This window comes from Parasteatoda tepidariorum, chromosome 2 (assembly GCF_982258835.1).
Source record: "Parasteatoda tepidariorum strain Cologne lab strain chromosome 2, Ptep-v5.0, whole genome shotgun sequence".
Taxonomy (NCBI): Eukaryota; Metazoa; Arthropoda; class Arachnida; order Araneae; family Theridiidae; genus Parasteatoda; species Parasteatoda tepidariorum.
Genome location: NC_141756.1, coordinates 6,574,941 through 6,588,665, shown reverse-complemented (window position 1 = coordinate 6,588,665; position 13,725 = coordinate 6,574,941). Strand labels below are relative to the sequence as shown.

Below are 13,725 nucleotides of genomic sequence, written 5' to 3'. Positions count from 1 at the left end.
TGATTTTCCTGATGAAAAATATTTTATCCTGATATTTGATTTTTTTGTACGATCAGAACATCTGGTTTCTATGAAATAAGTTGTAAAAAATTACATTTAAAATTATGTAAAAATTTTCATACCTTACAATTAGAGTTTTTTCCGATTATTATTAAATGAAATGATAAATAATTTATAAAAAATTATTTTTTTGCATGGAATTATCTTTGTATAATGTGAACAAATTTCATACAAAATTCTTTATTGTGTGCTAAAGTTTTTCAACTACCTTACTAAGTTCCTGCAGAATGGGGAAATTAGAAAAAATTAAAATTAAAGGGTCCAAACTTTAAGGAGCTCTCTTGACTTAACTAATTGCTTTGTGTGACTAGATTTCTCAGGTTGTCCCCCTCCCCATATTTTGCGGGTCCAAACTTGTAAAAAAAAAATTCTGTCTATTCAAAGAAAGTTCATTTTTGTGTCTAATTTTGTAACTTAGAATAGTGTCTTCTCTAATTAATTAGCATAATGTAAGATTAGACCCTCCAACCATTGACATTAAGTCTGAGTATGTAAAAATCTGATTATTAAATCAAAATTTATTCTTAGTGTTCCTTTTTTTGTGCACTAAACATAGTATTTTATCACTAGTGAGGGTTTTTAATGTTCGCTTTAATGATGTAGGTAAATAGGCTTCTTACATTTCTTACTGGCTAATTAAAAAGAAAGTACAATAAAAACGACTTCAAAAATGGTTAAAAATTAAAATTTGCATCTTTATGAGATTTTTAGATTTGCTAACCAGGCAATGTCATAAATATTTCTTTTAGTACTGTTATCGTATTACATTCATTGGTGTGAAAATTGGTTGGCTTTATATGGAAGTATATTCTGATTGAAATTATAAGTAATCCATTTTTAAGATTAGTTCTTCAAACCACAGTCAAGACAAAGAGGATGAACCATAATAGATAAATTTTTAGTTTGCAGGGTTTAAATGCAGGGTTCTTAGTTATCCAGATTTCCGTGATAAAAAATATTTTATCCCAATATTTCTGATTTTTGCGTACGTTCAGAATCTTCTGTTTTCCACAAATACAAAATTTAAATAATCTATTTGGCGATCCAACATTATCTTATTTTGGTTAATAATGCGAGTAAAAATCATAACTATTAAATAGTTAAGGGATCTTCTAATTGTACATATAAAAAAGAATTACTTCAATGTTTCAAACTTTTAAGGAATTCAGACTTTTTATATTAAAGAAACCCTATTAGCAAGATTACATAATCAGATTTCTATGTGATGAATTCAAAGGTCGTATACTTCTTCATTATTTTCAACAAATGCAATGATAAATCTTGTAGTGTGGAGTCTTATAGTTTCACAGTTTTTTATTTGTCTCTTTCATAATCACTTTAAAAATGATTGAACACATTTTAATTATATAGTTTTATTGGTATGATGGATTAGTTAATATATCAATATTAACTAATTGATACTGGTTATTTTTAAAATAACCAATCCACTGATAATGCTGGTCTATTTACCTGTTAGCAATTTATCATTTATTTCTTGTTAAAAGCTTTTAAAAAAATTTACTATAATTAAAATTACATGTTGTTAAATTTTGTTAATAATCATGAAAATTTCTATGTTGACAGGCAAGATGTAGCTTAGGTAGATAGTGGGATATATGTAGATAGGGGAATTTTATGTAAGAGTTATTTTGAGAAGATTCAAACTTCAAATACTCACGATTGCGACAGGGTTTGTAGTATGTTTCAATGACTTTTAATCCAAGTCTAGTGTTTCTTCGTACGCTACCTAGATTGATGAGATTGCTAAATTCTATTTGATGGCGATGAGCATCAGGACCTGCAAACAAGACAAAAGAAAAAAATCAGTATTTTTTTACAAATAATAGTTTATAAGTAAAACTATATTAACAGTAATAAAGACCCGGGAATTTTTTCCAAGGAAACTTATATATTTTAACAATTTTAACGTTTAATATAGTGTTAGCTCTGCTTTAGAGCTTGCTTATAAATTTGCATCACTTAGATTTTTCTTTATTTAGCTATTCTTTATTCATTTATCCACTTATACCTTTTTCTAAAAATACATTTATCCCCATTATCTCTTTTTTTTCTCTCCTGAAAGCTTATGGTGAATAAATGGGTTTTTAGAATCGAAACTTCCTGAATTGTGGCATCTTATACTTAATCGTGCAATGGGCAGCACTTATGAATCTAATAATTATTCTAACAATTGTGTTTTGACGCCTGACTGTTTCTCCTGGCAATCGAACTTGTTTTGATGTTTTTTGTCCTCACTCCATCACTAGTGATTGGTTACACTTCGTTAGAGTTTTTGTCTTTCCCTCATTTCAATTATTTATTTGTTATCTTTAAAATGCATACTTTTTACTTCAGTTTTTACATTTACGAAGATTTTTTAAAGTATATATTTAGGGCATTGATAACAGAACACCCTGTATAATTTTTTCTAAAAACAAATTGTGGGTGTTCCTTTTCATAATGAAAGTCTCAGTCTTTACCTCATCCAGTGATGCTTAAAAATGTTTTACTAAAATGTGTTGTTCTTGGCACTTTTATCAAGATTTAAAAGTTTCAATGTGCACACATTTCAACTAATTAAAAACAATCAAGGCCGGGATAGCCTGGTTGGTAGGGCGCTGTTCCCATGCCCGAGAGTTCGTGGGTTCGAACCCCGCCGGCCGAAGTCTCCCCGTGTAGTAAAGTGACTGATGTACGTTTAATCTGTCGAGTCGCAAAAGTCCTCCATGTTCCCATAACAAATCAAGACCTCTGGGGGTACTGAATTGGAGATCGATCGTTCACTGATTCAGGTCAAAATTACGATCTGCGGATGTATGAATGAATCCGCCCTATAAGCAGGTGCAACGTATGGTGTGGATGAAGTCGAATTCTTGGCCATAGATGGCTCCACTGGAAAGCAAGAACAATCGCACCCCCTCTGCCTAAACAGGCATATGTCAACAAAAACAAAGTGCTTAACATATGGTTTAACCACTATTACATATGAATTTCTGAAAAGAATGTAACCATAGCTGTGAACTTTTACGATTTCTGCTATATATTTTTATGGTAGAAGCTGAAAAGCAGTGTAAAACCATTAATGTTCTTTCGGAGTTCTTATGTATGCTTTTTAAATTCTTTATGTTGTAGTGGTTAAAATAGTTTCAATTCAAAATTAGATTAATATATTCAAGGATAAAATTGGCTACCATTAGAAAATATCCTTCTGAAAGGCTAACAGATATGAATGTAACAAAACTGCACACAACCTTTTTCCGACCTCTCTTCTGATTGAAGCATTTAATGGATAATTTTTAAAGGGTCAGAAATTTAAGTTCTCCGGGTGTGAGGTAGTAAGTTCATTCACAGAAAGTAAGGTTTTTGTTTGATTTGTTAACTTAATTGTAGAACTCAATGAAAAAAGATACTTAGTAAATCTTAAAAGAATCATTTTTCTGTATTAAAAAATCGTAAGTGCCGCTTTTTTGGGTATTCAACTTTACACCTTGTTTCACTGTGCGGAAACTATAGAACTTAAAACCTTGAAATTATGAAGGTGCGTTGAAAAATGTAATGTAAAATAGAGTAATATGGAATAATGCAAAAGCACAATAGAATATAAAAAAGTTAAAATTCGATTATAAATTCAAAACTATGTACAAACTCGAAATTATTATTAACAACAAGATAGAGCTCTTTAGCATACTGCAAACATTGTCCAATGTCTTGGCTGATATTCTATAAAAAGATGAAATGATCCCCAAGCTTTTTAAATCTTATTCCATGAATTTTTCTTTTTTTTTGTTTGGGTGAACATGTTATGAAAACTAAATGTTGTTACATACTAAAATATTCACGAACGAGAGCGAATCTGGAAAGAAATTCCAAATCTTAAGGTATTTTGCTTGCAAACTAAAAAGTAGAATCATACCAACTCGCTTTTTACAGTGATTTTGTACCCAAAGCTGTTTCTTTTGCTGTAATTAAACTTAAAATACTTTTAACCTTTCCATTGAAATCTTTGTTTAAAACCCGTATTAGAGGGCATTTCTAGATATTGAAGATCAATTTAATGTTTTCTTACCATAGAAATGAATAGTCAATTGAATGCATTGTCCATCTAAAATCTCTCTTTGTGATTGGGTGTCTTGCACCACCAGCCAATCTCTGGCATCTAATAAATCTCTCATGTGATTCATAAACCTTTGCCTACAAAAAAGAACAATGTTTTACTTTGATTAATCAGTTTGTTATATCATAGGTAGTTGAGACTTTATAAATTTATCCTAAAACAGTAACATCTCAACTAATTAAATCATTTGCCGCATATACTAATGCTTCATACGAATGAATTGTGATTTGACCGAATATTCGGTCAACTACTGTTCATTCAGAGGCAGAATGGCAAAAAAAAAAAAAAAATGTATAAATATTTTTTCAACTAAGTAAATTTAGTAATTATTGAAAATTAATCAAAACTGTTAATAGTATGTTAAAAAAATTCTATATTCTTGTTATATTTGTAATGCAGTATTATATCATGACGCCCGGGACGCTGAGTGGTAGCGCTCTCGTGCCACAGATCCTAGGTTCGGGCCGGGCAAAGTTATCTCCGACTTTCATCCCTTCAGTAGGTCGATAAAATGAGTACCAAGTATGCTTGGGAACTAAAAACTGGAGGTTCCACGTTTGGTTGACCACCCAACCGGAACATCTGCTCCTGCACCCCAAGGTCAAGAAAACTGATATGGGCACGGTAGGCTTTTGCCCCCTATGGGCTGTCGCGCCACTGAGTTTAGTACTCAAAAATCACTAAGACATCCCAGGTCCTCGCACCTTTGTTTACCTCAGGATTATAACCCACCCTTTCGATCACTATTTTCATCCAGAATTGTAAAAAAAAAACAACCAGCATTCTCATTTTTAAAAGTGGTTATTGTACAATGCCTAATGTACAAATGATCAATTATGCAATTTCTACCATGACTTGGGCTCCTACTGGTCAGGGAAAACCTGGAATATTATTTTGAGTCTAAAAATCAAGGAAAGTTACAATTTTTTACAAAAACCTGAAAAATTCCTTTATCATATCTGGAAAATGACCAGTCTTAAAATTTTCAGTAACAGTGATCAATTATTGAGATTTGAGTTAAATAATTCTGACATCTAATACAATATTTTTTTTAAAAAATGTCACATTTTAGTCATATTCTAAATTTATAATTTATATTGAAATTCTAAATTTATATTAATATAAAAAAATACACCGTAATCGGACATATAATTAAGATGTAATTGAAACTTATATTATCAGGGCTGATTGTGCTCCGGAAAAAATCCGGATTTTCCGCTAACCGTGATCCGGAGATCGAAGGTTCAGACGTTTCAAAAAATCATTGATCACAAAAGTTTCCAAAATCAAATTTTCAAAGGTGGAACTTAAGAACACCGTTTATTTCATTTGCTTGTAAGGGAGAGAGAGAGAGAAATACTTTTAAAAGCTTATATTCAAGATTAATATTCATTGTTTATCAGTAAATAGACATATTTGTAAATTTCAATTACTTCTCCAGGTCATCGTATGTGTAAATTGTATAGGTATGTGTAAAATCTTAAATATATTCTAAATAAACTAAGAAATATTGAGAAAAAGGAAAAAACCTTGTTTAAATTTTTTTCGATTTAATTTTTTTTTTTTTAACCCAAGAAATTTTTCGGAATTTTGACTTGGGCTCACAATCACCCCTGTATTATAGAAAGTTCAATAAATTATTTACTTACACTGTGAATCCTGGAATTTTTTTGACAGTTATGTGACGAATAAGATGAATATCTGGCAGAATATTTGCACAAGCTAACTTGTTCTGAGAGCCATCCTTTGCGAAAATTATAATGGATCGACCCATAACTGTAATAAAAAAATTTAATTATGTAAAGAAAACGATATGTTAAGGGAGCAATAAAGTTCTCAGAATTGCGAACTTTTTCAGAATTAAGGAGGAAGTTCAGATAAAAGGAAACAGCGCTATTTTATTGTAAATATGTGGGTCATTTTGAAATATTAATTTTTTAAAAATTTATCTAGTTGTGAAAATTGTTTTATATATAATATACGGCACAAGCTATTTTAATTTACAGTTTGAAAATTACTTTTGAGTAAAAATCAACCCATATGACGTGGCATTGATTTGAACTCTTCTTCTTCCATTTTAAGCAATATAGTTTGGCAGAGCCAGGGTATCTCAGAGGATACAGCGTTCGCCTTCTAATAAAGTGGCCCGGGTTCGAATCTAAGCGATGGCTGGTCGATACGAATTCCTCACCGACCACACAGTGCTGATTTAAAATATCCTCAGTAGTAGACGGATCATGGGTTAGAGTCTCCTTACCATCGTGCTGACTGTGGAAGGTTTTTGTGGTTTTCCTCTCCATATAACGTAATTGCGGGTTATTTCATCAAAAATTCCTCCCCAAAGGCAAATTTCTCACAATATTTGATCCAGGAGTTCCCTTGTTTTCATGATTGGGTTCAAAATTACATGGCTACGGAGTTGAACATTGGTAGTCGTAAACTCAAAATTAGTTTCTCTGTTCTCCGATGGTCATAAAATAAAATTTAGTTTGGCTGCTGCCATGGTAGCTCAGGTGATAGAGCATTCACCTTCCAATGAGTTGAACCGAGTTCGAATCCCAGCAATGGCTGGTCGGTACGAATTCCGCACCCGGCTCGAACCGACCACATTGGTAAACAGATCATGGGTTAGAGTCTCCTTGCCCTCAGGCTAACTGTGGGTGATTTTCCTGTCCACATACCCAAATACAGGTTAGTTCCATCAAAAAGTCCTCCACGAAGGCAAATTTCACCCAATACTTGGTCAAGCAGTTCCCATGTCTTCTGGATTGGGTTCAAAATTACAAGGCTATGGAGTTAAACTTTAGCAGTCGTAAACCCAAAAATTGGATCGGCTATTCTAAGATAATTATAAAATAAAATTTAGTTTTGCTCTAGAAAGAGATTTTGTAAAAATTAAGCGGCCCCAACCGACACTTAAGACTTTTCATTTTATGTGAAAATGTATATGATGATTCAAAGGAATATTTGCTACGTACCTGAGAAATTTCCAACCAAAGGAAGATTTACGTCAGTGAAAACTCTCCTTCCAGTACCAATCTCTAAAGTTCCATGTCGACCAGAAAGGTCACCCATCTCACATCTGAAAGGATTATCGATGCCACACTCCGACTTGTAATAGTCCTAGAGGAAGAAAAAAAACCTTCGTTAGATTTGCAAAAGAATGAAGTTTTGAAAACAACTATTTATCCTATGAAACTTACATCATCCGATTTCACTATGTATGGATTCCAACGATATCCAGATGATATGCAACGAACATTCTCCACTCTTTCTACAGCATCGTGAGCTACTTGATTTACGTAGACAGCCCATTCATGATTCTTTGACTAAAGAGAATGATTTTTACATTGAATACGCATATTCATACAATTTTGAATACATAAACGCTGCATAAAACTTCAGATACCTACCACATTCTTGTTGTGAGCTCCCGGATGTCTCAAATCTATTTCAATCCAGGTATCTCCTCGCCCGCCATCAGCGTATTCCAATTGCCGCTGAAATGACGTATTTTAAACTTTTAATGAAGTTTTAAAATTGCTGATTCTTTATAAACATAAGTTATTTCCTGTGCACCACTTTACATAGTAAGAAACAAATTAAACATTCGGTCTTAATAACTCAAATTCTGGTGTCTTTATGCACTTGGCTGCCATTTTCATGTTTGTCACTACATTGAAACCATTTTTATGATAATTGGAGGCAGGTGTTAACTTCGTAATAATGAAGACATAATTATTATACAAATTAAAACTTTATTTAGTTAGAATCCTGTAATTGCATGTACTGAGCATATGCGTAATCCATGAGGGAAGTGAGTGGAAATCACTTCTCTTTCGTTTATCTAGTCTGGTGTTGCCAAATTCATGACATTACATTGTTCCGATAGTGAATTTGGAATAAGCTCAATAACGCAAATTAAACTTCAAGAATAAATGCTTTAAATATAATTTTGCCTAAATTTTCAAAATGCGACAGTTTGCTAGTAAAATGAATTACTCATCTCGAATCTATAAAAACAGGGTACATTCGTTCTGTAAAAGTAAGTTTTGGTGTCCAACTTTTGTAATTACATTAACTAGTTAATTATTTACTTGTAACTCGGGAAGAAGTAAAAAATTATGCATAAAGCATAACCATGTGGCTTAAATCAGATTTAAATTGGATACCAGTAAGCGACGTCATGTGCGTGTGTCGAACCAGATTGGTTTCCGAATCGACACATGCCAAGATTTACCTACGATGACGTCGCTTACAGGTATCCAATCCATAACGCGAATGAAGCGAAACGACATAACTATTTTTGTTTTGAATGTTTGTTTGTCTCACAGGTGAAACGATTTCGGAAACAAGGAAAACGGTTCAACCGGTTCTATTACGTAACGAGCTTTGCTCTGTGTATTTATGAGGAAGGGAAAACCTCTTCACACCCGGTTTTTGTTTGTATTCAGAACAAAGATGAGGCTTTTATGAGGAAAATATTGACGCTTTGACTTTAAGCTCGGTCAACAGTTGAAATAGCCACGTCACAAAAGCAAAATTTGACTAATTATCCATTAGTATAGTTCCAGCAGTAGTATATGAAAATCCTATTTATAGATTAAAAGCTATTCAGTGTGTAAATAAATTTTTTAAGTGAAACAAACACTATCTGAAAGCTTTGATTTCAACCTAGATGATACTTACCAGCCTAATATAGCCTTCAACGAAAATCCCTGTTCTGTCAAAAGATGCCAAGCCAATGACTTCTCGTATCCCATCCGATTTATAATCCGGTTGAATAGTACCACACGTCCACTGAAAGTTTCTGGCTCGCTTGTGGACTACAACTGATCTACCAATGACACTATATGGACCATGGAGAGGCAGATTGTTGTCCTTAAACTCAGGCAGTCTGTATGAATCTTGGTTGTCAAGGCTTCCATGTTTGCCACTCAGATCGCCAACTTCGTATTCATCGTTGGAACCTATGCCAGGTGCAAAACTCAAAGAGGTATTCACTCCAAATGGGTTGTAATTTCCTAGCACAGAGTCACTAGTACAAGGAAATTCTCTGTCTATGGGTACCCAGACCTACAGCAAAAAGAAAAATCATTGCAAATACTTTTAAGAATATATATATAGGTAGCAAGAGGAAGAGCACAAAAGTTTCATGCAGTTGCCGAATGTTGGAAGTACCACCCTTTTGAAACAGATATTATTTGGGGCCACAATTGAAGAAAACAACAAAGCAATGGAAATCCATCGAAACTTTAGCGAATACGCCTGAATCAAAAGAATTCAAAATCAGTTTGATTACCTGACGAAACTTGGAGGTGTTTCTGCAACAATCGAACCGGTTTCGATGTTTTCAGTCTTGTCTTCGTCGAAAGATCTTCGTTCAATATCAGACGTGCTTTTTTTTTTTTCCACTTAATAATAGACCCCTTGTGTATACTTTTTGATTTCATTTTTGTCAAGGTTTTCTAAAAATATGTAGTTAACAGAGATGATTATGCTCCGGAAAAAATCCGGATTTCCGGATTTTTTGCTAATTGTGATCCGGAAATCCAATGTCCAGAAGTTTCTAGAAATCATCGATCACATTTTAATATTGAAATTCGTGAATTAGAAATTAGAATTAAATTAAAAATATTAGAACTAGAATTTATACTTGGCATCTCCTTCATTTGTAAATATTTTTTCTGGTAGAATAATAAATGCGATTAGACATAAAAGTAAACCTATACATAATTATTCAATTAAATTATGCTGCATATAATTTATTTAGAATTTCATGTTTTGAAAATATCAATGATTTAAATTATAAAGACACTATTTTTTTGAAATGCGTCATTAATGATTTTACTCAAGAAATTTTCTGAATTTTCGAGTTGGGCTCACAATTAACCCCTGAGTTAAGGCAGTGATTGCGGAAAATCCAGTATTAAAACAGTGGCATTTGGTAAAGGTAGATATTTTATTACTATTAATTTTCACATATCGACATTAGCCTTAAAAAACTATTTAACATTAAACTTACAGTTTCAACTTTTTTTAAAACTTAAGAAAAAAAGTGCAGACATTAATCAAGGTTCACTTATGCTCTCATGTAACGTAAGAGGTATACATAAATGAGATTTTACTTTCGTCTTTAAAAAATGAAACTATAACTACACTGATTAATAGAATCAGGCCATTTAAAGATCTACACAGACTTTATAACCTCTCCTTTTTTTAAATTTAGAGTAACAATATATCGATAAATGAATAATAAAAGTGAACATTTGTGACATATTTTTTCAGCATGATTTTAAACAAAGCTTACCTTGTGTATGTCATAGTTTCCAGCCAAGCTAGCCAGTCCACCCAACTCAACTTTGCCTTCTGTCACATCAAATCCAGATTCTTGCGAAAACTGTACCAAACCGGACACATTGGACTCAATCGCAGGTCCACTTATCCACCACCGGACTGAAGCCTTCACTGGATGCCTAATGCGTATCCCCGTACAGGCGAGCCTATCTCCTCTGTGGGGTGGAGCAGTATCATCGTGGATTACGAGACTTTTCCCCACAATTTTGTCAGGGCCAGAGAGGGGCAGCTGGACATCCGTGTAAAAGACTTTGTTCCTCGTTTCTCTCTGATTGGCTTTCTTGGCGGAAATGTTAATGCGCGATCCTTTTCCAGTTAGATCACCTGCCGCGCAACGTAAAGGATTATCTAGATTACAGTACCGCTCGTACTGCCTTCCAGCCCCTACAGAGAATGGATTGAACTGATCGCCGGTACTTTCACATCTTTTTGTCCAGTTATAGAAGTCTCGCCCAGGCTCGAAGTCGTGTACATCCCACCTGCAATCAGAACAACGAACTGTGAAACAATTTGCAACGCTTAATTTTTCTTGCTATAAAATTCCTTCGTTAAAATAATCGAACTCAAATATCAAACTTGCTATTTTTTTTAAATACTATATAAAAGTTTATTCCTGTACGTTTCTCTAATGAAGTAAAGTCTTGATTGCATAATAATAATTCTTAATTAAGCAATCCTGCAACACTCCTTAAGTAAGGAGTGATTGGGGGTTAAAGCTCCACGATTTCGTGAAGCATGGCAAAAAGACGGCAGTGTGGTCAACATTGAAAGCTGAAGGCCAAAAAAGCTAGTAAGCTTCTATCTGTGGCTGTGCGGGCTTCTAGCCATTATCGAGTATTGCAATTTACAATTTAAATTTTTCTAACTCAAATTAAACAAAATAGCAAATGAAATTTAACTTCCATGAAGTAGTATTTTAAATAAATTCAAGAATGGATAAACATGCAATAAAAAAGACTTCTCTCAAATTCAGAAACTGCATGAGAAATATAGCAAGTGCATTGCAATGGCAAGTAACTCTATAGAAAATTAGTGAACAAATCGAACTTGTGTTCAACATCTCCTAGTAGAGAGAAGGCCTTCGCACGGATCACTTTAGTAGTCTGAAGGTGTAAACGTAAATTGCGCGGTGGGTAGGAAATAACAAAGATGGACATTCGGAATACTAAGGATCGGATTCCTCGTTTCTAGTAACCCATTCGCTTTTTCAGGATATAGTGGTTCAATGCTCAAAATTTGGGCGACAAACAACTACCCTTATGTAAAGCCTCGACATTTTTTTTTTTTTTTTTTTATGTAAGAAAAAATTCGAATATATTTCTGGATTTCCTTAGTTAAACCATACATCATTAGACAAAATGTACAAAGCTTAGAAAAATTAGAGAGGCGAATCTAATAACTTACCTGTGATCCATTGTGTCATTCAGACTTCCATCTATGTAGTAGAATTCGCCAAAAACTGTTGTGTCACTGTAAGGATTATTAAGAGCTTGCCTGAAGACCACTTCACCGGCAATTGGAAAAACAAAAGTGGCCACGGCCATCCTTGTCGGTTCAGGATATCCTATATTTGCGCAGATCCAGGGTTCACCATCAGATTTTGTTATGACGATGGACCGCCCAATGATGCTGTTCGTTCCAAAGAGTGGCATGTTGAAATCGACGTGGATACCTAAATGTAAATTCATCAAAGGACTGACGTCGAGCAAACCGAATTTTCCGCTTAAATCTCCGACAGGATATTGATCTCCAGTACCTGTTCAAAAAGAATCAGCATGTGACTATAACAGAAAAATTGTTTCATTTCAGTGATATTGGTTTACTTATTTGTTAAGTTTAATACAACATGCTGGGTGGCCATAATTAAAGAAGAGCTGTCTAAAACCTGATCGCAAGAAAACTGTTCAGCAAAACTGTAAAAATTTGAATTTTAAACTATTCATGCCAAAAGGATTTGCTTTTCAAAAGATGAAAAAAATAACTTTTTGCCACTATGGTCCAAAATTGCGCTGTAAGGTCATTTTTGGCATATAATGGAAAACTTCTTAAAGCTTCATTTCATTGATATTGGTTAAGTTATTTGTGAAGTTTAATTCAACATACTGGGGGGGGGGGGATAGTTAAAGAAGAGGTATTCAGAGCACGATAAAAAAAAATACTGCTTTACAAAACTTAGCCAAATTGGAAGTTTAAACTATTTATTTCACGGGGATTTGTTTTTTGAAAAAAAATAGGGTTTTGTCACCATGGTCTAAAATTGCAATGCAAGGCCAATTTTTATGTGAAACACACTTAGTAAATACAGACAATTTCCTTTCAAGACCCTCTAGTTATTAGCATCGCATCTATATTCACGATTACATTTTTTAAACAATTTATCCAACCTTTAACGATATTGCGAAATAAATTCAGTACAATAGCATAAAGAACACAGACTTAAAAAAAATTAAAATACGCATGAAAGAGGATGGAAATTTTATTTACGAATCTTTTTCTTCGGTGCTCCTCAAGCTATTTTATTCATATATTTTGCTTTGGATATATTAATACAATATTAGAAAGCACTATTTTTGCGAATGTAATCGTGCGAGCTGGTGACGAGATTGTATCTTTTCGAATTTTTTTTTGTTGACATTTTTCTCTTTTAAATCTTTCTTTTTTCCTTTTTTAATTTTTTTTTCTTTGTCTTCTTAGAATTTTTCTTATTTTATGGGTTTTATGTACTTGCTGCTCATGCGCAGTAATAAAACTTAATAGTCTAAAAATTTGTAATTTTTCTCTCAAGGCAACAGTGGGGTATTTTATCCTTTATAAAATGTTTCACATGCATATTTCTCTCATAAATTTAAAAACAAAAAAGATATTCCCGCCTGAAAAATCTCATTAAAAAGTACTATTTTTTATAAAGAATTAAAAATAATATCAAAAAATACTTTTAAAAAAAAGTAAAAAAATAATTTAGAAAAAAGATCGCAATTTATGAACACAAGCGTGAGGTCTAAGGCAGCTGCCTCGGCCGCCCTGGTACATATATTAAGTTCTAACGATTAAAGACTTAATTTCAAAACTATATTATTTTTAGCGCATATTTTTTTTCATGTGCAATTATTCAAAAATAACAAACGATTCAATTAATAATAATTCTATAAAAAACGATTCGAAATTGTTCGTCAGCTAGCCTCTTACTCTTAAGA

At 33.1% G+C, this 13,725-nt stretch overlaps 1 protein-coding gene across 1 annotated transcript in view; it reads right to left on the bottom strand.

The window, feature by feature from the left end:
- The window catches only part of Rsod (superoxide dismutase family protein Rsod), a 79,981-nt gene that overhangs the window by 666 nt on the left and 65,590 nt on the right, over positions 1 to 13,725 (bottom strand). Inside the window, exons 6-14 of the mRNA XM_043056129.3 lie at positions 11,936 to 12,287; positions 10,485 to 11,010; positions 8,864 to 9,250; positions 7,588 to 7,674; positions 7,378 to 7,503; positions 7,153 to 7,297; positions 5,824 to 5,950; positions 4,127 to 4,251; positions 1,739 to 1,858 (exon numbers count right to left, since the gene is read on the bottom strand). Coding sequence (XP_042912063.2) covers positions 1,739 to 1,858; positions 4,127 to 4,251; positions 5,824 to 5,950; positions 7,153 to 7,297; positions 7,378 to 7,503; positions 7,588 to 7,674; positions 8,864 to 9,250; positions 10,485 to 11,010; positions 11,936 to 12,287 — 1,995 coding nt within the window. The remainder of the gene's footprint in view (positions 1 to 1,738; positions 1,859 to 4,126; positions 4,252 to 5,823; positions 5,951 to 7,152; positions 7,298 to 7,377; positions 7,504 to 7,587; positions 7,675 to 8,863; positions 9,251 to 10,484; positions 11,011 to 11,935; positions 12,288 to 13,725) is intronic.